This window comes from Mus caroli, unplaced genomic scaffold (assembly GCF_978045245.1).
Source record: "Mus caroli unplaced genomic scaffold, Mus_caroli_1 scaffold_3, whole genome shotgun sequence".
NCBI lineage: Eukaryota > Metazoa > Chordata > Mammalia > Rodentia > Muridae > Mus > Mus caroli.
In genome coordinates, this window is record NW_028227258.1 from 13,911,567 (window position 1) to 13,934,590 (window position 23,024).

Genomic DNA, 23,024 nt, shown 5'->3' on the forward strand with positions numbered 1-23,024 from the left:
GCATCACTGGTGGACTGGTTTGTAGCTGGGTTGGTGTTTACCTTTCTCCTCTTGTAGCATCCAGAGCATCTTCCAGTACCATAAAATCAGTCAGTAGGGGTGAGGGCTGTAGGTAGACACCAGCTCGACCTCTCCATGAGAAAACTGCATGTATTTTAATGAGGAAGGCTTTAGTCTAATAGCTTTCGAATTCTTTTAGAGCAGCCTTCAGAGACTGCCATATACTTTTTAAGCATAATGATTAAGAGTGGATTCTGGTGTTGATGGTCTGTGTTTTAAAATCTAGTTTATTATTTGACCAAATAAATGATTGTGCCTCTATAATTATGCCTTACCTTATCTCTATCCTGTCTGGGGAAAAGGTGAGAGGATAACAGAGGTAGCATTGTACATATACATTAATAGAGAAATATACATGATTTAATGCCTGGCTTGTAGTAAGTGTTCAATAAAAATTAATTGCAGAAATTACTAACACCAAAGACTGAAGCTGTGTGGTACATAATAAGAGCTTTGAAGTCATTAAATATCCAAGGCTATCCCACTCAAGTCAGAGTAAACACAATAGATAGGAATATTTTTCTCTGATCTCTTCAACTCCATAGCATGAAACGGTTTTATTGAGCCACCAAGATGGTTTGGCAGGTACGTGCTTCTAGCACAAGCCCAAAGACCTGAGCTTGATCCTCGGAATTAATGTGCTTAAAGGAGAGAGAAGACGTTTAAATTCGTTCTCTGATTTCCCTCTTGCTGTGCACATGTGCATGCACATACACACCCACATTTTTAAACACCCCACTATTTTTTGATGCCTGTGCCTTCCTAAGTATTTGTGTGTCTCCTGTCTTCCCCTCTTCAATTTCTCCTTACCCGACTCAAAGAGAACAAATGAGCGGCACATCAGGTTAATATAGGATATGATTCCGTTTTTAAATATGTATTCCTTTTTATGCATATGAGTGTCCTGCTTATGTGTATATATGTGCGCCTCATGTATGCTGAGTGTCCACAGAAGCTGAAAGAAGTCATTGACTTAGCTGGTCCTGGAGTTACAAATGGTGGTTAAGTGCCACGCAGATGCTGGGACCTAAGCCCAGGCGCTATGGAAGAGTAGCAAGTGTTCTTAGGCACAGAGCCACCTCTCCAGTCCCAGGATACGATCCATTGATTACAGAGCCTGTTTTATGTGTAGCCACAGAAAATCCCCTAGGGAGAGAAACCTATCTTTGAAAACCGTGGCGTTAAATATATTTGTCATTTAATTTGCTTTTTTCTCCATTCTCCAAAGCTTAACAATATTTATAAATTGTACATCAGAAAAACTTTGCTCTAAAATAAAATGATATCAAATATTTGGAAGAAAAGTCCTGGTATTTCGACCTTGGCTTTAATGTGTAATATACATTTTGATATAGTTGGTGGTGGTCTGAGAAAGATGAGGGTCACTGCCACATTGGGAAAGGAATGAGTGGAGCAGATGTGCGTGGAAAGCCACAGAAAATACAATGTGTATTTTTAAAGATCTGTCTCCGTCTCTAAACAGGTACGTCGTCCATCCATATTATTCTGAGAGACAAGATATTAAGTCAGATCAAGATGGTGAGGACGTCAGAAATTAACCCCTACCAAAACCTGGAAGCAGGGATAGCCAATATCCTCAAGCCGATAGAGGACTTCTGCACGAAGTTCTTCGTGGGAACAGAGGTAAAAGGGAACTGTCAGGTTTTTAAATTACACTCCCCTGTCGTGTTGTATGACCTCCACTGTCTGCTGTTTGTACGCGTTTTCGTGTTTTAATATGTTCCTTTGTATTTAAGATTTTTAACTTAGATATCTCGTAGACCTCACGTTTGAAAGTTCCTTAACAGGGGCTGAGGTTGTAACCCCGTCAACCCAGGGCTTGCCTAGTGCGCACAGGCCCGGGTCCTACCTCCAACACCACATAAACCAGGTTTGGTGGTACAGGTCTGTAATCTCCGCACTCCGAAGGAAGGTGGAGGGAGGAGGCAGGAGGAAGGGGCACATGATCAAGGTGACCTGAAACAGGTGACCTGACAAGGAGCCTCTATGTTTTTGCTGTGCTTTAAGAGACGCCCGCCCGGTCCACTGCTTCTCTGCCCATGTCACCACTGCTTCGGTCTCTTCCCCATTTGAGTGGCTTTCTCTCTTCTTTTGCTTCACGTCAGATCCTTCTGCCTCCCCCTCCTTAAAATGGCCAAAGGTTTGTGCCAGACTGCGCAATACCTAAGTCTGAGGTGAGGCTGTACTTCCTCTTCCCGACTTTCAAAGGTAAATGCTAGACTGCATCTCCCCTCACCATCTTGTTCCAGGTCTTTATTGAGCCCTGACTTGGCTAAATGCTGAGGGCAAGCCGACCCAAACCTGCTCTCTCCCAAAGCCAGCAGTTACCCGTGCGTGCATGCATGCATGCGGTCTCCGCACTTCCAATGTTACTTCGTGTGTCGCTGTGTGAACACGAAGCAAACTCACTCAAAATCAAAGTCCTCTTGAAATAAAACACAGTAGCAACTTTGAGCCTTTCTTCCCTCCTGTATACTGAATTCTCCTGTCTCTAAACTCACCCGTTGCTTTTGTCTTTAAACCCTCAGTCCCAGGACAGGAACACCAGGCCTCGTGCCTCTGAAATGCATTCATCCAGATCCTGCTCTCTCTCTAGGAAGGTGAGGTGATATACACAGACTGGAAAATGGAGAGGGACTCTGACACCGGACGACTTATGGGTAAGTCTGACAGGTTAACCTGTTATTAGGAGGATCTCCCTTTTGTTTTAAGGTTTATTAGCATATGCTAATTATATGCTAATGATATTCCCTGTGACATTTTAACACACACATAAATGTAAAATGTATTTATCACCTTCAGGCCTCTTTGCTCCCTGCTATCTCCCTCCAGCTCCCACTAATGCCCTCTTCCCCCTCACCTAGTCCTTACTAATTTCTTTATTTAATAGCCACTGGGCTTGCTTGCATGGCTATGGGTTAAGGGTCATTTACAGGCGCCTGGGCTCCTTTGCCAGTGTCTACATCACTGAAGAGATGTCTAAACATCTCTTCATCAGACAGCGACCATTAGCTGTCTATAGATAGTCAGGAAGTGGTAGGGCCTGGTGAACCTCTACCTGACTAAAAATCACCATCTGCCTATAGTTCCTCGGGGCCACCGGGGGCCTCATGGGTCAGGGGACTCTCCCTTGTCCCCAGTACAGAGTATTAACAGGTCTGGCCTTGCCCAGATGTCATGCCAGTAATCACAAGTGCTGTGAGATGGAGTGTGTAATCACAATGTCTGTTGTGCAGACAGCCTTCCGCCTCCCTGCGCCCCTGCCTCCAACCCTCACATCCCTCTGGGGAGTTCCTGAGCCTTGAGGGCATTGCTCTATTTCTTAGATAATGGATGGGTATTCATTGTGGGTGTGTATGCTGCATGGCATACACACTACATAGACACTGTGTAGCAGGGCCATAGTCTCTACTCCTTTGATACACAGTAGCAGACTGGATGCCTTGGCAAGCATGGATTCCTTCTGATCACAAACATTCTCTTGAGGTCCCATCTCCTCTTACAGCCAGCTTTTGAAAGCATTTTCTTGAGCAGGACCATTTTTTTAAAAAGTCATTTATTTTAAATAAATTCCATTCCATTTTTATGCTACGGGCCAGACACTGATGACAATAGGTGAGGGTGAAGCGACCTCTTCTGACCTGTAGGGAAAGGCAAGCAAATGGCAGCATTATGGTTGTAAGCAATCAGAAAAACGATATAGAACTCGAGAGAGGGACTGTCTCTCTTGGGCCATTTTTTTTTTAACCAGCGTTGAGCTAGCTGAGTCCTAAAGGATGGATTGGAAACTCTTTGGATGGGTTGGATGGGGGAAAGCCTTCCTTGTCAAAAGAGCATCAAGGCTGAGCACATCGGAACCCAGAAGAGCAGTTAGCAAGCAGGAAGAGGGAGAACTCAGGGCCAAAGCATACCAGTCTAGAGGTCAGCTGCAGAAGGACACAGCCAGCCATCTGAGTGCAGGTGGCGAAAGGCTGTGACTGTCTCAATGAGAGTTTCAGAAAAGGAGCCTGGCAGGGGAGCGGGGGCTGGGTCAGTGGGGCTGGCTGTTTGTCAGAGGACTCCTAATAGAAGCAAGATGAACAGTCACAGTGGCCTAGTGAGAATGAGTGGGGACTGTCAGGCAGTTATGGTCACAGCACATAGCAGGAAAACATGGGAGACGTGAAGGTGTGTAGACCAGGACTTTATGGCAAATAAGATATGGGTGGAAAGGAGTTGTTTTTCATTCCTTGGCATTCAGCCCATTCCCAACAAGAAGAAGAGCTTTCACTCCAGGGCTGTAAAGACCCTTGAAGCCATCAACCAAGCACTGTGTAACAGGCAACACGGAGCCGGCCTGCCATTCCCACTGAACATTGTTTGCAGGGTGGGAGAATTGGTACACAGCCACACTGGGTTGTAACCGGTGTGCCTTATTCACAGTCTGTGGGCTGCAGATGGTTTCCTTGTGAGCTCCCACCCAGCATCTTTCATAAACACCAGGGATGTTTCCTGAGTGAAGCCAAGGCAGAGGCAGAGGCGGCGGCAGAGGGGCAGAGGGGCAGAGGGGTAGAGAGGCAGAGGGGCAGAGGGGCATAGGGGCAGAGAGAGGAGAGGCAGAGGCTGATGCAGTTACCCGCAGCTTGATCCCCTCCCACCCTCCCACCCACCCTCCCTCCCACCCACCCTCCGGCCTGCTCAACTCTCCTTAAACAGGCAAAAGAGAGAATTCCATCCTCGTAAGAAACAAAACAAAACAAAACAAAACAAAACAAAACAAAACAAAACAAAACCTTCTGAAAGGCAGATTACCCCTAATGGGATGAGTGTGGGGGCGGGGCCAGGGCCAGGGGCAGCCACATCAAATATTTCCACATGACCTAAGAGGCAAGCCAAGAACCGCAGATCTGAATGGCGAAGGTTGACATAACTGTTCCATGTAGTACACCCTTAAACTGTACAACCAGCACACAGCCACACCGGGCACTGTGCCAAGTGCTTCTCACGGATAAACTCATGTTGTCGTAGCAGCCCTGTGGGATGACTGCCTTGGGCATCGGTGGCAGCCTTTGAGCCCAGGCAGTCTGCCGCCAATCTGTGCCTTCTGGTTTATTATAATTTTCTTTTAACAACGCAGCCTGGAGGCTCTGGCACTCCATCTAATAACTTAGGGACAGCCCCATTCATTGTTGACAGTCACGCAGGTCTTCCAAAGGAAAAGATCACCACGCGATGCTATTAAAACAGAACAAAACAAAACAAAACACCAGACCTTCCCATTGGGGATGATGCCACAGCCGACCACACTCTTCTGAGAGGGTTTCCAGCCCCCAGGACAGTCCTGCTTACTGCTCAGAGTGGAGGGGAACTTCCCCAGGGGCAACCCCAGAGAGAGAAACAAAAACATCAGCAAAACAAAGCCACTCCAGTCTGGGAGTGCTTTCTGCCTTGTCAGGAACTTTCTAGACCACTCAAGAAAAGCCTGAGAAATATATGAACTGTGATCTCTTGCTTCCAATCTAAAAGAGCTACCTTTGTTTTGTTTTGTTTAATTTTGTTTGTTTGTATCCGTCTGAGCCTTACTCTATATTATGTGAAACAATGAGCTTTCAGACTGTGCCCTGACCTAAGAGACTCCATCTTACAAGCGGCCTGAGATTGCATCTTGAAGATGAAGGGTGACTTTCACAGCTTGGTGGACACTCTAATGGCATCATCTGTTTGGTATCACATCTGGTCCCACATGGCACAGACAGAGAAATGATTGTTATGGATACTAGAGATGGGACCGCTCTATCAATATACCAGGGTGACTTGGGACAGTGGGGAAATAAAGACCAATAAAACAAGATCAGGGAAACTAGCCCCAAGAACTTATCAGGCCGTCTAGACCTAAGAAAGTCTATAATTCCCTAACCTGGCTCCCATAAAAAAAAGGTGGGCACTTAGCATTCCTTAGACCCTGGCTGCCACAGCCTGGCCAAGGGCCCACAGGCAGAGAACCCCAGCTCTCCCTGGGGCTTTAGCTCAGCTCAGTCTCCTCTGCTGATATGGTTAACCAGAATCCGTGTCTTGTGGGTCCTATTCATCCACCTGGGCGGGCTTCCATCCTTCAGCACCTTCCTTAACCTGCCCTTTTGCCTCTGCAACCTGACTGAAGTATACAGTTCAGCTCTGACCCCGCGGTCTGAATCTATAGGCAGCAAGCCAGAGCATCTTCTCCTGCTTGGTTAGTCAGCTCAGCCCCCTAGACTGCATCCCCCTCAGTCTCTCTGCTTTTCAGAACCTTTGAAGCCTCTGGAACCCCACCTCTTAGCTCTTTGTAGTCATCCTGAAACCAACTGTTAATCTGTTAATATTAAAGAAAGAAAGAAAGAAAGAAAGAAAGAAAGAAAGAAAGAAAGAAAGAAAGAAAGAAAGAAAGAAAGAGAAAAGCTGCTCTCATCTCAAAGGCCATTCCAGAGCTAAATGATCATGTTCTGAAAACACAGACCAAAATTCCATATCCAAGTGTGGTTTTTTAAAAGTCCTTGAAATTTTTATAGTATCAAAGTAAAGAAAGTCATAAATCCAAGCACTTTTGAAATCCATTGTTGGAAACACCAGGGAGGTGTGTCCTGGCCAAGTGAAAGAACCTTTGCGTTGTGTCTCAGATGCTGACACACTTAGCCTTGGGGTTAGAGGAAGCGTGTGATTTGTTAAACCATTGAGGAGTGCCGGGATAGGACCCAGTCCGTCAGTTTAGAAGCAAGGACCTTGAAAGTGAACAATTCCATTTTTGTCCTCGGCCAGGAGCAGGAAATGCCCTTGTTCCCCAGTCCCTGAGGTCCAGGAGAGAACGCTGGTTTCTTATCACTTTCTGAACCAACACCTCTGCCTAGAAGCTACACCTAAGCCTATGACAAAGACACCAGTCCAGACACTCATGCCTTCTTGGGGAATAGGCTTGGGATTAGATTTCTGGATTTTCTTGGTAGGAATGGGTTACATGGGTTTCCCAATTACAGCTCTTCTTCTAAGTGGTTTTAGAGTCCCCACTCTTGAGAGGAGAATGTGACAGAAGCCTCAGAGGTTTTGACGACTGAAGATTGACTCTTTCATAACAGACTATTTCTGCCCCAAAATAGAGCCATAATTTTCTGATCTACTCCAAAGCTGGGAATCAAACCTGGAAGAGCAGCCAATGCACTTAACCATGGAGCCACCTCTCCCACCCGTGTTCAATTGTATCCCGTGTCATATCTATACCACATTGTATTTACCATTCATCCATGGATGCTCCCACCTCTCTTCTGTGGCAACTGATGTTGTGTGAATGTGGATGGACCCAAAGCCTTTCAAAGCCCTACTTTATAATTTCCTTACAAATGTAAAGAGATCTCGTTCTCCTTAATATCCCACCAGCATTTGGGTAGGCGGCAATTCAGCCCTCACATAGCATTAAAGAGGCGAGGTACAGAATAAGTTTGTGGTTGTAGCCTAGAGACACTGCACCTTCGACCCCACCAGCATACACTTCCGTGGCCGTCCCTGGAATCTGGAGTAGAGAATGAACATTCATTCAGGTTATCAGCCAGCCGTGGCAGATGGAAGGAACCCCCCCCCCCCAGCTCTAGTCCTGGTGTGCTCTGTGTGGAGAACAGAGAGGCAGGAAGACCCTGGGGCTGGGGCAGAGGCCCAGGAGAGCTCTGGTCTCATGGTCTGAACTTTACCTTCTCAGCTGCTAAGGAAGTTGCATCAAGCCAGTTGTTCTTCGTCAGAAACCAGGCCGTTCTTAGCACTTCATGTCACGCACTCTGCCTGGCAAAGCTGTTCCCATATCTTGGTTCACAAATATGTCCTGATTATCTATCCCACTACTGGACTTCATTCAAGTCACCACTGTCTCTCCCACTTATAGGACCACAGGAATCCTCACTGGGGTCCCCACCTTGCTTCCCCCTGCCTCCCACCCATTCTCCCCATAACCAGTGAGAGTACCTTTGGAATCATCAGTGGATCTGAACTAGACTCCTAAGAAGACATTGCGCTGTGGGCTTGGTCTGAACTCTTTTCCCTACAGGGCCCTCCATGGTCTGATTCTTCAGGCCCTGGTTCACATCTCACCCCTGTAGCTCCAGCTACCACAAAGACAGAGGCCCTTACTGGTCCTCTTTCCAGACTTCAGGGCATCCTTCTATGTGCACTGCTCCTTAGTACCAGAAACTTCCCAGGCTCAGCTACACTCAGACCTAAATGATTACTCCCCTGACGACTCAGTCTAAGTTAGGAGTGTCCCCTGTCCCTCTTCCTTGTAGTGGCTTTTCTTTGGTCTGCACATAGGTGGGTTTCAATTACTCCCTGAGAGATTTATTTACTGGGTATGTTTCCTTCCCACTAGATTGCCAGCCACTTGAGGGCAAGGCCGTGTCGGGCTTCTAGGTCCCCGTTGTCTAGCCATACACATGAAGACCTTCGCACATATAAACAATCCACAGATATTTGTAACTCCCATGCTGGACTTATAAACAGGTGAATGAAGGAGAACAGGGCATGGCATGGCAGAGGGTCTGAAAAAGTGTCCCCGGGGGCAAGTTTCTATGGCAGATTATGCACCCAAACTGGGCCTTGTCCACTTCCACAGCCAAGAAACCTGTGAGCCTCTACACCGTCCACGATGGGGCTGTCCACACCATCCAGAGGTCGCCTTTCTTCAATGACATCGTCCTCACTGTTGGGGGATGGAACGTGGCTATCTGGAAGGAGGAGGTCATGGTAAGTAGCCGCAGAACGGAGCAGGTGGGTGTGTCCTTGCCGCTGAGAAAGACAACAGGAACACACAGGCTGTTCCCGGATACTGCCTTTGCCTATGGGGCACTTTATAGAGAAGTGAGAACAGATGGTCTGGCTGCAGCTTGTCAGCAGAAGCACTGGAAACCTCTGAAAACACAACCACGTGTCCTTCTTTCCAGGGGGGATGTGAACACAGCAGGGCCCTTGTTCTCTGAAACCCAACCACAGTTTTTCTTGGAAATACTTACTGTGGGCGGTTCATCTGACTTGAACTCCGCTCCTTGAGGTTCAGAAGATGGAGTCTGGTGACTAGACGAAGTCCAGGGGTCGCCCAGCCTGTCCACTTTTCTTCTGCACCAGGAACATGTTGGCAGGTTCACCTCTAGACTGAGGACCCAGGGTTGCAGTAGGACTTGGTCAGGATTAAGACGGGTCCTGCTAGATAGGCGCCAGTCTGCCAAGATAAACAAACAAAAATACTGGAAAACACACACACACACAATTAAATCCAGTGAAGCGGGGGCAGATCTTTTGGGGAGAAAATCTAAATTACTATGCCCCTTCGGTGAGAAATAATGAGAATATGAAGAACCTGGAGGGAGGGAGGGAGGGAGACAGAGGCAGAGAGCATGTGTGGATCACAACTGGGGCGTACATATTCTTTCACCAAACAACAGCCGCCCTCCAGATCCCTAATTTATACAAATAATTTTAAAAAGAAACGTGTGTCAATTGCTTGTACACAGGGTGCCATTGAGTCACGCTGAGAGCTGCTTAAGTCTTCATCAGCAAACTTTCGAACAATATACTCTGTAGGGTTTGTCTTGTTCTTGTTTGTTTACTTTTCCAATAAGGAAGTTTCGTAGTTAGAGCAAAGAAAACCGGCATGATTAGCAGAAGACTTGCAGGACTAAGATCCGGGTTTGCCGATGTCTGAAAGAACTTAAAGCATGGGCACAAAAAGCCTCGGAGGTCATGAAGTGGGGGGAGGGGGAGGGGAGGGAGATGGGGAAGGGAGGGGAAGAGGGAGGGGAGGGCAGGGCAGCCCAGGCCTGGGCAGTCTTCTTGCCTCACAAGAAGTGTCTTTCCTGTGTCTGGGTTGACTTGTGGAAGACAACTGTAATACAGTCAAACTTAAACTTATCCCCAACTAGCTTGCTAATAAATGAGACTCAGACTATGGTTATTTTATTTGGCTTTGACAATTACTGGGAGGTCACCCCTGACCTACTCTTCTCACTGCTGGCCTGGCTGCCTCCCCAGCGGTGTACCCCAGATACTTGCTGTTTCTCCTGGCCATGTGCTCAGGGTCCATCTCCCCTCATGGCTGCTTCCTCTCTCTTCCCGTTCTTCCTCCTCCTCTGGTCTCTCCTCCTCCAACCAGGTCTTTCCAAACCCATCTACCTCTGATCTTTCCAGTAATTGGCTGTAGTCATTTTTTTAAAACAATAGTTTTAAATAAAGGGACAAGGTTTGCAAGATGTGAGAAGTCACCCTTAAGCCCTACCTTTCCTTTGGGTATAGCATTAAGCATTGTAATACATAGCAATAAACCAAACCGACAACGCCACACCTTACTATGTCACTGAGGACATAAGGGACTCTTGGATGTCTGTCATGGGTAAACAGACCTGACAGTGGGAGAAAGCATTTTCTAACCTCTCTTGTCTGTGGTAACTTGCCAAAGTTAGCCAATCATCTCATGGTGGAAGGATTAAAAAGATGTTTATTATAAAGGTGGCCTAGCTAGAGAAAGTATCCAAGGAGCTGAAGGGATCTGCAACCCTATAGGTGGAACAGCAATATGAACTAACCAGTACCCCCAGAGCCCGTATCTCTAGCTGCATATGTAGCAGAAGATGGCCTAGTTGCCATCATTGGGAAGAGAGGCCCTTGGTCTTGCAAACTTTATATACCTCAGTACAGGGGAACGCCAGGGCCAAGAAGTGGGAGTGGGTGGGTAGGGGAGCAGGGCATCGGGGAGGGTATAGGGGACTTTTGGGATAGCATTTGAAATGTATATAAAGAAAATATCTAATAAGAAATTTTTAAAAAGGTGGCCCAAAGTCCCTCTTCCAAACGCATGTACCACCATCTGAGGCTGTCTGTGAAACATTGGCAGGCTCTGCTGCTCATGTCCAGTGTGCAGCTCACTGCTGAGGTTGGCAGCTGCCTTTGTGCCTTTCACATCGCTGTGACAAAACACCTCAGTCATAACGTAGGAGAGGGAGGAGGTGTTCCGGATGAGTGGTGTGTGGTCGTCTGACTCTGTTGGTTCTGATCCCATGCTGAAACAGACCACCATAGAAACAGCAACACGCAGGTGGGGCTCTTCATCTCAAGGTGGACAGGAAGTAGAAGGCACAGGGCCAGCTGTAGCCTTCAATGGCATGACCTCTCCCCTCTAACTGGACCCCAACACTTGAAGTTTCCAGAACATCCCAAAATCATATCACCAGCTGGGAGCCACGAGCGAGCCTGTGGGGGGCTCGAATTCAAACCATGACAGCAGACTTATCGTTTGCTTTTGTAGACACCGGAATTGTTTCCGTGGGCAACAGGTCTCTGGCAGCCAGATAAGGTTGTGAGAAATGGCTTTACACTCTTATGTCTGCTGTCTACAGGTTTGCATAGAGGTAGTAGTCAGCACAGAGGCAGCTGGGTTAACAGGACCATCTGAAGCTACGCTGGAAAAGCAACTAAAACGGGGGGGGGGGGGGGGGAGGAGGGGAGGTGCTTGGTGTGGGCGTGGTTTATTGCTTATAGTAAGTATGTTAATTGGGTTCTCACATGACTCGGGAATTCACCTGTCTGCATGTTAAATGCCGAGGTTCCTGCCCCCAATTGGATCTAATTAGTAAATAAAGTTGCCAGCAGCCAATGCCTGGGCAGAGAGATAGAGGGAGGACTTTATTTCTTTTTTTTTTTTTTGATGTATTAATTTTATTTTATGTATATAAGAACACAGCAATTTTTAGGACCTCTGCTCACTCCAGTCGCCCCCTCGCTCCTCCCAAAGATGTATTTATTATTATTATACGTAACTACATTGTGGCTGTCTCCAGATTGCACCAGAAGAGGGTGTCAGATCCTGTTACAGGTAGTTGTGAGCCACCGTGCAGTTGCTGGGATTTGAACTCAAGACCTTAGGAAGAGCAGTCAGTGCTCTTACCCACTGAGCCATCTCACCAGCCTGAGGCAGGACTTTAGATTTCCAGGGCAAGGGAACCCAGAGAAGAAGAAGGCGGTAGTACCACCCTTGCCGGAGAAGGAGAAAATCCCCGCCTGAGAAGTGTAGGACAGAGAGACAGAGAGACTGTCAACATGTAAGAGGCGGGGATCAGGACCCAGGAGGGCTGCGGGCCTGGATCCAGGGTGGTCAGGATAGTAAGCAATAATTCAGGAATATTGGAAGGGAAAGCATGCTAGATGCACGGAGGGTTGAGTTGGCCCAGCTTAAGGCATATTAAAATAGAAGGCAGTGGTGTGTGTGTGTGTGTGTGTATGAGTGTGTGTGTGTATGAGTGTGTGTGTGTGTGTGTGTGAGAGAGAGAGAGAGAGAGAGAGAGAGAGAGAGTGTGTCCTTTGAGAATCCAGAGCATTTTGGTGGGTGGCGAGCAACTCGCTCGCAGCCACCAGCAGCACAATTTGGGTAGTGGTAATAATGGATGCAACAGTTTCTTATAAAATAACTGATAGAGAAAATAACTTGTCCTATATAAACCCCACAGCACTGCAGGCAAGACGGCGCAGACGTTAAGCTGTTCAGGGCTTATGAAGCACATTTGATCCCCAGAAACTGTGTAAAGCAGTGGGCAGGGGAGAACCAACTCCTCCAGGGAAGGGAGGTCCCTCTCCCTTCCACACAGGGGGGTGGTGACACGTGGAAGTCTCTCTCTGTCTCTGTCTCTCTGTCTCTTATTTAAAAACTAAACACAAAACTCTAAAACAAAGGAAATAAAGACTATGGTCACAGAAAGGAAAAGAGAAAAGATTTCAATGTGTCTTTTGAACTTATGTTTAGACGGGACCGCTCCTTCAAACGTGCTGCGGACCGAAAAGGTACACGGCAGGGCACTGGTCCCTGACGAGGCCTGGAGTGTTCTACATCGGCCGAGAGGACGGATATGTGGATATCTGGGACCTCCTGGAGAAAACTCACGAGCCAGCCCAGTCCCAGAATATCTGCATCACCATGATCACCTACATCAAACCCTGGACCTTCTCCTGTATGTTCACTCTAGCCCGTGGAGCAATGTGTTTGGGTGACCTAGGAATGCTCTGACATTCACCTGGAAAACCTCCTGTGTTTCCCCCCACCCCCTTCCTCCCCTCCTCCTGTCTCCTTTCTCTCCCTCCCTCTCTCTCCTGCTCTCCACTCTAACCTTTGTTTCTCCAACAACATTCTCATCCTTTCCCTTCCACCTTGATTCCCTTCGCGTGCCCCACGTGATCCAGTTCATTAGCCGTGATTCCCCAGACTGCTGGTAAGGTCAGACTGAGGCTGACTTTGAACCACGGGATGAAAGCGTCCATCCCTGACAGAGTGGTTCAAAACCTGTGCTGCTTCGGGGATGTTTCTTTTCCAGGAATATTGAGTTCTGTTTCTTTGCCACATTTTTAAACTATTGTGCACTTCAGTGATCCATGCACAGGCCATACCCACAAACAACCCGCTTCACGGGAACACATTGTTCTCTAGGGTTATGTATCTATATAAGCCTTAGACTCTGAGTTAAATGTGTGCAAATAGCAATATACTACCAAGCAAGCATAAATTAAAGGATGAGTCTACAGAAAACTAATTTATTTCCTTTTTTTTTATTTAGGGTTCACACACCGTTTGGCCCAATTAGTATTTTATTTTATTTTTCTTTTTTCTCTTTTTGGTTTTTTGAGACAGGGTGTCTCTGTGTAGCCCTGGCTGTCCTGGAACTCACTCTGTAGATCAGACTGGCCTCGAACTCAGAAATCCACCTGTCTCTGCCTCCCAAGTGCTGGGATTAAAGGCATGTGCCACCACTGCCCGGTCCAATTAGTATTTTCTGTGTAGCTCCTGTATGTCTGCCTTTACTGGAAGAAGTTTCCTTTTGTTTCCTAAAGTCCATAGATACAAGATTGACTCTTAAAATTTTTCGCAGAAACACCCCACCCAGACACTCGGGCTTCAGGGTCTCTAGAATGTCTGAGTGCGGTTTCCGGCTAGCCGTGAGGCACAACCAAAGTATGTTATCCTATCTTCGGTACAAAAGGCTGACTTTGTACCTGCGGGGTTCTGAGTGTAGGACTCAGCAATTTGAACCAGACCTTCCTGAAAATGAGAGAAGAGAAACATCGGGGAAGTGACAGAGAACAGGCATCCACACACACTCGTGCACTCGCAGGAAAACCGTGGTTGGGGCTGCATTCCTGGAACTCTCCCACGCAGGGGTCCTGCAGCTAGCTCTTGACATGTGTGCTGAGTGTGTGCCCTCTGCTCAGAGCCTGCCCCCACCCCCTGCCCTCTGTCATCCCCTGCCTCTGTCAGTCCATCTCCTTATACAGACATCCGGAGAGCAAGGCGAGGTGGTGGAGGCTGTGGAGACTCAGAGTCTGACTCTCATCTCATCAGCTGGAAAGAATGGCTGGTCCCAGTCCTGAGCATCTGACAGCTTGCCCGGGGCATGGGCGTGGGAATTGCAGCAGGCCTTCCCGGAAACCACAAAAACTAGATGGAGTTTTGTGTCTAACCTCTTGAGATGATTTTTCCCTTTGTTGAGTTCCCCCACGCACACTTTCTTTCTTTCTTTCTTTCCAATCTTTCAGCTAAGCAGCAGTTTATAGCCGTAGCTGACTATTACGGAACACTGCACATCCTAGAAATCCCTTGGACCTTAAGTCACCCTTCCTTGAATGAGGTCAGTTAAGTTGCAACTTTGCAAGTTTAATGTTGCTGGGACGTTTCTTTTTGAAAATGTACACTTGTTGATTTATTGGCGTTGGGGTGGGGTGCATGCCATGGCATACTTGTGGAAGTCAAGGGACAGCTTGCTTGGCTCTCTCCTTCTACCATGTGGGTGCCAGGGATTGAACTCGGGTCATCACACTTGGTTGGCAGCAAAACCCTGACCTGACAAACCACCTTGCCAGCCTTTGGGTTTTTTTTTTGGGGGGGGGGGTTGGTTTTTTTGTTTTTGTTTTGTTTTGGTTTGGTTTTGGTTTGGGTTTTTCGAGACAGGGTTTCTCCGTGTAGCCCTGGCTGTCCTAGAACTCACTTTGTAGACCAGGCTGGCCTCGAACTAAGAAATCCGCCTGCTTCTGCCTCCCAAGTGCTGGGATTAAAGGGGTGCGCCACCATGCCCAGCTGGGAGGCTTTTTAAAAACTAATTAATTAATTAATTTTTTACACTCCATATTTTATTCCCCGCCCTCCACCTCTCCACCCTCCGACCGTTCCACATCCCACACCTCCTCCCCTTGGGGCAGATCTTAAAAGTGTGTTTTAAATGTTGGCACTTCTGTTTTACAAGAGAATGAGAGACTTATTTTAAATAGTATTTTATTTTGGATAATATTTTAAATGTTACACAAAAAAATTTTTATTCATTTTATTTACTTTTTATTTTAAATAATAAAATAGTATGTTTTAATCATATGAATTAGATAGTTTGATGCTAAGGAAAATAACCAAACAGGAGATGGGAAGGAAGTCAAGGGGATGAAGGGCAGACTGGGCGGAGAACTGACATGGGGAGTCGGTATTTTCAACCGATAGCTTTAGCTCAGTTGACATCTACACACACATCATCCTCCCAGCCCCAGCACATTGCCAGCCCCCCATCTGAACCGACAATATTCTGTTCGCCCCAACCTTACCCAGACCACCCAAGCATTCGGAGCAACACCGAGCGAGAATGGGGGTTTAAAGGGACCAAAGAGTAGAAAAACATAAATGTCCATGCCGCTTAAATATACAGACTTATACAGGCTTATACAGACTGCAATCTGCTGCGAGCCCCAGCGCTGGCCCAGCTCCTGCTAGGCATCAGGCGGGCCTGGACTGCCTTCCTTCCCCAGGGGGATCGATAATGGTTTCTCTGCTAATGTCCGTAGGACCCAGGGCCAAGTCCTCTGGGGACCAGAATTCAGCGCCGCCTCTAGTCCCTTTAAAGGGGCTGTAAAGATGGCTCAGCCAGCCAGGCAGTGGTGGTGCATGCCTTTAATCCCAGCACTTGGGAGGCTGAGGCAGGCGGATTTCTGAGTTCGGGGCCAGCCTGGTCTACAGAGTGAGTTCCAGGACAGCCAGGGCTGCACAGAGAAACCCTGTCTCAAACCCCACCCCCTCAAAAAAAAAAAAAAAAAAAAAAAAAAAAAGATGGCTCAGCCATTGAAGACTTTGTTGCCACTCACAAGTCTCCATAAATATCTTTATCTGAGTTTACCATGTTCAGTTGAGGGTATGCAACTTTAGTCTCCAAAATAAGAAGGAAAAAGGGTGGGGAGAACAAATTTCTATATGTCTATTATAAAAAAACGGCAGGGTTTTACAGTTCTCTCCTCCCAGCTATAACTGTTCCTGTCCTAGGGACCTGCAAGTCACAGGGACCTGAATGTAACCACAGAAGCATGGACGACCTTCAAACCACAGTCACCTAAAGCTCTCAAGGGCCCCCCCCGGGGGTGGGGGGGGGCTGTAACTCCCATGGAGGTCTAAGGACCCTTTCACAGGGGCCACCCAAGACGATCAGAAAACACTGATATTTACATTATGATTCATAACAGTAGCAATATTACAGTCGTGAGGTCACAATGAAAATAACCGTATGGTTGGGGGTCAGCACAACGTGAGGAAGAGGATTGGAGGGCTGCAGCGATAGGAAGGCTGAGGACCACTGGCCTGAAGGGTGGGTTGTTTTCTGTCATTATCCTTCCGCTATGGTTAAGAAGGTGGTCGGTGTCATCAGGCGGCTGAGGGAGATGATGTGGAAATCATAGTTGCAGAGCAACGGCCATTGGAACAGGGGGGCGGGCATCCCTATGGGCTGAGCTCACCGTGGGCCCTTGTTTCTGACAGGTATCGAGTGTGAACTATTACTTTGAGAGAGAAGTGAGACACCTGGAATACGTCCAGCAGCGCAAAGAAATCCGTGAGCAAGAAAAGATAGATATGGCCCAGGAACTGGTGAAGAAGAAAGCGGTGAGTGAACTCTCCGGATGAGAGTGGCCATCCTCTCTCTCCCACTTGGTGGCAGTGGCAGTGCCTTGGGGCCCATCCCACGAGAGTCCAGAGTGCTCCCTAGGCTTATGCCTTTCTTCCGGGGGCATCAGAATCCTACAAGACCATGAGTGAGACCCACCTGTTGCGCACACAGTGAGATTCTATCACATTTCTCTCTGCTTCTCATGTGGGGGGTGTGTTCTGGGTAGTAAGAGCGTACACAGCTCACATATGGAGTCCAGGGGGTAATTTACGGGAGTCAGTGTCCTCCTATCAGTAAATCAGGTCATCAGGCTTGGCACCGTAGGCACGGAGCCATCTCACCAGCCCTGATATATAATGAGATTCTGTCCAAGTCCTCTTTCTCTAATTGACTGCATTTCCTAAGTCCTTTAGTATAGATACAGAGACTCACAGATGAATTCTTGCGTTGTGTGGAGTTCTTATGTCTGGCGAGTGATGTATTGAAACTCGCCATACGAAAAAGACCAAACAAAGAGGTTAAAACATGGGCTGAAATCCCACAGATCTGGAGCAAAACTTCCATCTTGGCTGAGCTTTGGTTGTCCCATCTGGAAAATGGGAATACCAACAGCCACCTCTGGCGATTGCTAGAAGGCTTTCCGCTAATGTGATCGTCTGCCATCAAGCAGTTGCTACAGCAACACAGCAGCTGATAGACGTGGGGGAAAGGTGTGAGGGGTGGTGCTGTGACCCTGAGACAGAGAAGTGGGGAACACATCCATCTTACACCCAGCCAGAAGAGAGACATGACGCTCTACAGGCCCCGCTCCCCTCTTTTCAGCCTCTCTCTGTGGGTCAGACCCTCCATCATCCACTGGACTTGGGGACTTTTAGATACTATATAAACTGTTCTCCTCGAGGTCTTATCCGAGTCTCTCAGGTCTGAATTTCTGTTTCTCGTTGGCTTGCCCCACCCCCACCCCACCCCTTTGTCACCACAGTTTCCTAACTGCCCCTACCTGTGGTCCCTTCATAGCCAACAAGCACATGGTGACCTCCAAAGTAAACTTCCAGGTGAGCCCTGTTCTCCATGAGAAGTGCCAACGTGTGGATACTGTGGCATTCTGCGCACTTCACCTATTAATAGATACAAACTGGCACAATCAAAGCACAGGGCTCATTTCAAAAGCCACCATTGGTGGCGACAAAGGATACAGAGATCCCAGTAAATTAACTCTCTGTCTAGTCCCACGGCCGCAAACAGATTGGTTTAGCTTTGCTCTTGTGGACACTTACAAACACTGGTGTAAGTGCACTGACGAGAGACTCTCTACACCAGCAGTTGATCCACCACTGCTACGAGTCTAAGCGCAAAGCAGTTCTGCAAGTCATCGACTGCCCTCCAACCACACAAGGAAGGCAGGACACTGGGGAGACTGCAGGAGGGGTTTGCTTGTTGGTCTATAGCAGTGGTTCTCAACCTGTGAATGGTGATCCCTTTGGGGGGCCATGTAGAACATCCCTTTCACAGGGGCCGCCTAAGACCATCAGAAAACACAGACATTTACATAATGACCTATAACCGTAGCAAAATTATAATTATGAAGTAGCAACCAAAAATCATTTTATTTATTTTTTATGAGGAACTGTATCAAAGAGTCACAGCAACCAGAAGGCTGAGAACCATTGCTATACAGAGACATCGTGAAGAGCATGGTTTTTGCAGTCCCCACTTCTCCAGCACATCAGGCTGCCCCTCCTGTCCATCTGTCCTCTACCCTCACACAAGTCCCTTCTAGGGAGCAGCCACATCAGCCGTTGAAAAACCCCAGCTCCTTCTCCTTCCTTCTTGGTTTCTAAGCTTAGAGAGCTGTCTTGCTTGTCCCCACCTAGAAAATCTATCAAAAGACAAAAGAACAAATGGAGGCCGAGCTGAAGTTGGAATACGAGAGCTATCTGGATCTTGAGAAGTCTGTCCTCTTCACCCTCGGCCTCAGCAAAGTCTCAGAGAGGAAGTCCTACTTGGATTCACATTAGCAAAGACTCGAAGACAGCTCCTGGGGGACCCCGCTGGCCTTCCCTCTCTTTACTGAGTGTGCGTTTTATTTTATGTAAGGTAAGATAGCAAACTGATCATATATAGGTTTATTCGTAAATGCTGACTTTTATGTAACTGGCATTAAAACAATTAAATCCTATCAAATCTATTTCAGTCTCGTGCTGAGCATTATTGAAGTGTATGCAGAATGCGGACATCTCAGTAAGGACATACATTTCCTCTGCCAGTGTCCCACAGCTGCGGACACCGTCTCCTCCCCAGATTGTGGTCATGCAGACAATCCCCCAAACCCAGGCAGAAGCAGAAATCAAACGCTGTTTCTTCCCATCACATTGCTTTTGGTCACCTCTCCAAAAAGGAATGTTTCCCCCAAGCCAGTGCACAGGCGGAAGGGCTGTGTTCTAAACACAATACTCACCAACGAAAACCAGAAGCGTATTTTCAAAAGGATAATATTGGGGCGGGTTCAAAAGGAAAACCTGGGTGGATTTATCCAGGAAAAGAAAATTGATCAACAGTAGAAAAGTGAGTCAGAGACTGAGTAGACAGAGAAACATCTGCTAAGATACAACGTTCGGGGCAATGGCACGTTCTTAGCAGCTACAGAGAACACCTTCTTTACCTGATGAAGGGCATCAAAAATACTGCTTAGCCCAAGGCAGCTTATTAAAAGAATGCACTGAATTTGGGGCTCACAGCTTCGGGGGGGGTAGAGTTCGTGAACATTGCACTGCAGCAGGGAGCAGTAGCTGAGAGTTCACCTCTTGAGACACAACCATGAGATGGCATGGCGCACCTCCTCCCACAAAACCATGCCTCCTAATCCTTCACAAACAGTTCCACCAGCTAGGGACCTAGCTATTCCATCGTTAGAGGCCTGTAGGGGCTATGCTCATTCAAACCACTACACTGGCAAAGAGCTGGGAGCGTTCATTAAGATGTGAAAGGACACTGCACTCATTTAACCAGCACAGGAAAAATCGGTGCAGGAGAACAAGGAGCCACACACGAAACTCCCATCACCCCACCCACACAAGGAGGGTGATTTCAGTTTGTGGGGGGATTAGCAGAAGGGCTAAGCAGGAAGTCGACACAACCCACTTTCTCTGTGAGAAGATTAGGAATGGATTAGAACAGAGAGTCACCTGGACAGAAATCCTCTTAAGAGGTTCAAGAAATCCTCTTAAGAGGTCATGGGTACCTGTTCTAGGTGAAAGATGAGAAGGCCCTGGATGTAGAGGATAGAACTGAGAGGCCCACTAGACGGCAAAGGGAAGACAGAGAACGGAGCCACAGCTCACAGGTCGGGTTAGCAGAGGAAAGGAGACTCTGGAATCAGACTGAGACGGGCGCGCCCCCAGCTGCGTGCTCAGACTGAGACGGGCGCGCCCCCAGCTGCGAGCTCAGACTGAGACGGGCGCGCCCCCAGCTGCGAGCTCAGACTGAGACGGGCGCGCCCCCAGCTGCGAGCTCAGACTGAGACGGGCGCGCCCCCAGCTGCGCGCTCAGACTGAGACGGGCGCGCTCCCTGCTGAGAGCTCAGACTGAGACGGGCGCGCCCCCAGCTGCGTGCTCAGACTGAGACGGGCGCGCTCCCTGCTGCGAGCTCAGACTGAGACGGGCGCGCCCCCAGCTGCGAGCTCAGACTGAGACGGGCGCGCCCCCAGCTGCGAGCTCAGACTGAGACGGGCGCGCCCCCAGCTGCGTGCTCAGACTGAGACGGGCGCGCCCCCAGCTGCGAGCTCAGACTGAGACGGGCGCGCCCCCAGCTGCGTGCTCAGACTGAGACGGGCGCGCTCCCTGCTGCGAGCTCAGACTGAGACGGGCGCGCCCCCAGCTGCGTGCTCAGACTGAGACGGGCGCGCCCCCAGCTGCGAGCTCAGACTGAGACGGGCGCGCCCCCAGCTGCGTGCTCAGACTGAGACGGGCGCGCTCCCTGCTGCGAGCTCAGACTGAGACGGGCGCGCCCCCAGCTGCGAGCTCAGACTGAGACGGGCGCGCTCCCTGCTGCGAGCTCAGACTGAGACGGGCGCGCCCCCAGCTGCGTGCTCTTTGACAGTTACTGAGCACGGTGAGGATATCATCCAGGCTGAAGCTACATATCGGGCAGCATTTGGGGGTTGGAGTTTATTGTTACTTAGGACAGCAAACCCTTAGGCTGGTCTTGAACTCTCAACCATCCTGGCTTGAACTTCATCCAGGGAGCTTGAATTACTCGGTGAGACACGAATCTGAGGCAGATCTGTACCCGTGGAAGGAGAGAGGAAAGGATGGAATAAGATAAGAAGCCCCTCAGCCACCCAGCATCCTCTCAGTTATATATTCTTCCTCCTGTGGACACCACAAAGTCAGCAATGCCACCTCCTTCAGTAGAACAAGTTCTCTCCGAAGCTGTCCAACCCCACGAGCTGACGTCGTTTTCTCTGCCCAGACCCTTCATTTGGCAGGTGACAGACCTGCTGAACCCCAGCAAAGAACTCAGTTGAGCTGAGGCTCAGTCTAGGCAGTGAAACTTTAGGGACAGCCGGTGTGAGTGATATGGATGCACCTTCCCTCCATCCCCACGGCTCTGCATCCCCCCCACCCCCCCGTCCATTCCTCCCGCACCCTCCACCTGTATTTTAGATCAGTTCAAATCTTCTTTTTCTTCCCTCTACTCATTTGTTCCACCTTAGTGTAGTGAAAAGAAAGGGGCTCTAGATCCCAGCAGACTGAACTCAAAGCTCAGCTTCATCTTCTTGGACAAGCTACACTGTCCCCTAATCATTGATCTTTGTTATCTCATGTTAAAGGGTCTCTCTCTCTCTCCCCCCCCCCCTCTCTCTCTCTTAGAATATCACGCACTACCCAACCTAGTCATCCAATATTTGATTATTTAGATTAACTGTAATTATCATTCAGCTTCACAAATTACTTTCTGCTCACCAAGAAATGCGTAATTAAGCCACGATCCATTCAGGCTCACAGATAAGCACATCCTCTCTGTGCATTTTAGATGAAAAAGCAATTAACTGCAGGGGACGGTGGCCATGCCCTCCGCAGGTTTGCAAACCCACCGTAGTAAATAATTAACGGTTCCCTGTGCCCTTCTGCCCCTGAGCACGGGCAGGGGTAGGTGACACTCTACGTTGTTGCTAGGCTGCCACTACCAGGGCAGCTACTAGGTAACTGAGCTGCATCCACACCAGGAAATTGAATCTCAGTGAAGGTCAGATAAAAGACTGTCTCGTGAGTCCACTCCTTGCACGGCCTGTGAGCTGTTGCTGAGGATTACAGTGGACAGAAACCCGCACGCCAGCTAAACCAACCTGGGATGCTCCCTGAGGGCCGATGCAGCTGCTCTTGGATGTCCTATCTGTTCCCATATGGCCTGACACTGACAAATATTATTGCTATGTTTCCTTGCACCACGGTAGTGCACTGGAGTGGGGAGGACAGAGGGAAAAGTGTCCTTCAGCCCCAGCTCAAATGTGGCCATGAACGACTGCCACACTTTTCCCTTCTTGAGGAGAGAGGAGAAAAGTGTAAAATAAGAAGTTTCACACTTTATTCTCAACTAGGCATGACTTTTCTCGGTGTAGAGAGAGGCTATACAATTCTAACCCCGCTACTCTCAAGCCTCGGTGTTGGACAGTGTGTGTGTGTGTGTGTGTGTGTGTGTGTGTGTGTGTGTGTGTGTGTGCATGAGTGCACATACATGCAGTATCTTTGGGTGGGTGTATGTGTTCACATGCAATATCTGTGATGTGTGTGTCTGCATGTGTGCACACATGCAATATCTGTGGTGTGTGGGTGTGCTCACATGCAGTATCTGTGGTATGTGCACGTGTGGTACACAGGAGTGTGCATTTACTCATGTTCACACATGTCGAGTTCCGATTTCTCCTATCACCTCCCACCTTGCTGCCTTGAGGATCTCTCACTGATGAGATGTTGGCCTGCGCTTGTGCTCTCTCTCTCTCTCTCTCTCTC

At 48.5% G+C, this 23,024-nt stretch overlaps 1 protein-coding gene across 1 annotated transcript in view; it reads left to right on the plus strand.

Moving 5' to 3' along the window:
- Window positions 1-19,182, plus strand: part of Dnai3 (dynein axonemal intermediate chain 3) — a 57,350-nt gene extending 38,168 nt beyond the window's left edge. Inside the window, exons 17-23 of the mRNA XM_021157846.2 lie at window positions 1,544-1,704; window positions 2,678-2,741; window positions 8,684-8,814; window positions 12,857-13,061; window positions 14,638-14,729; window positions 16,886-17,008; window positions 18,887-19,182. Of these exons, the coding sequence (XP_021013505.1) occupies window positions 1,544-1,704; window positions 2,678-2,741; window positions 8,684-8,814; window positions 12,857-13,061; window positions 14,638-14,729; window positions 16,886-17,008; window positions 18,887-19,030 (920 nt within the window). The 3' untranslated portion in view covers window positions 19,031-19,182. The remainder of the gene's footprint in view (window positions 1-1,543; window positions 1,705-2,677; window positions 2,742-8,683; window positions 8,815-12,856; window positions 13,062-14,637; window positions 14,730-16,885; window positions 17,009-18,886) is intronic.
- Window positions 19,183-23,024: the final 3,842 nt, after the last annotated feature.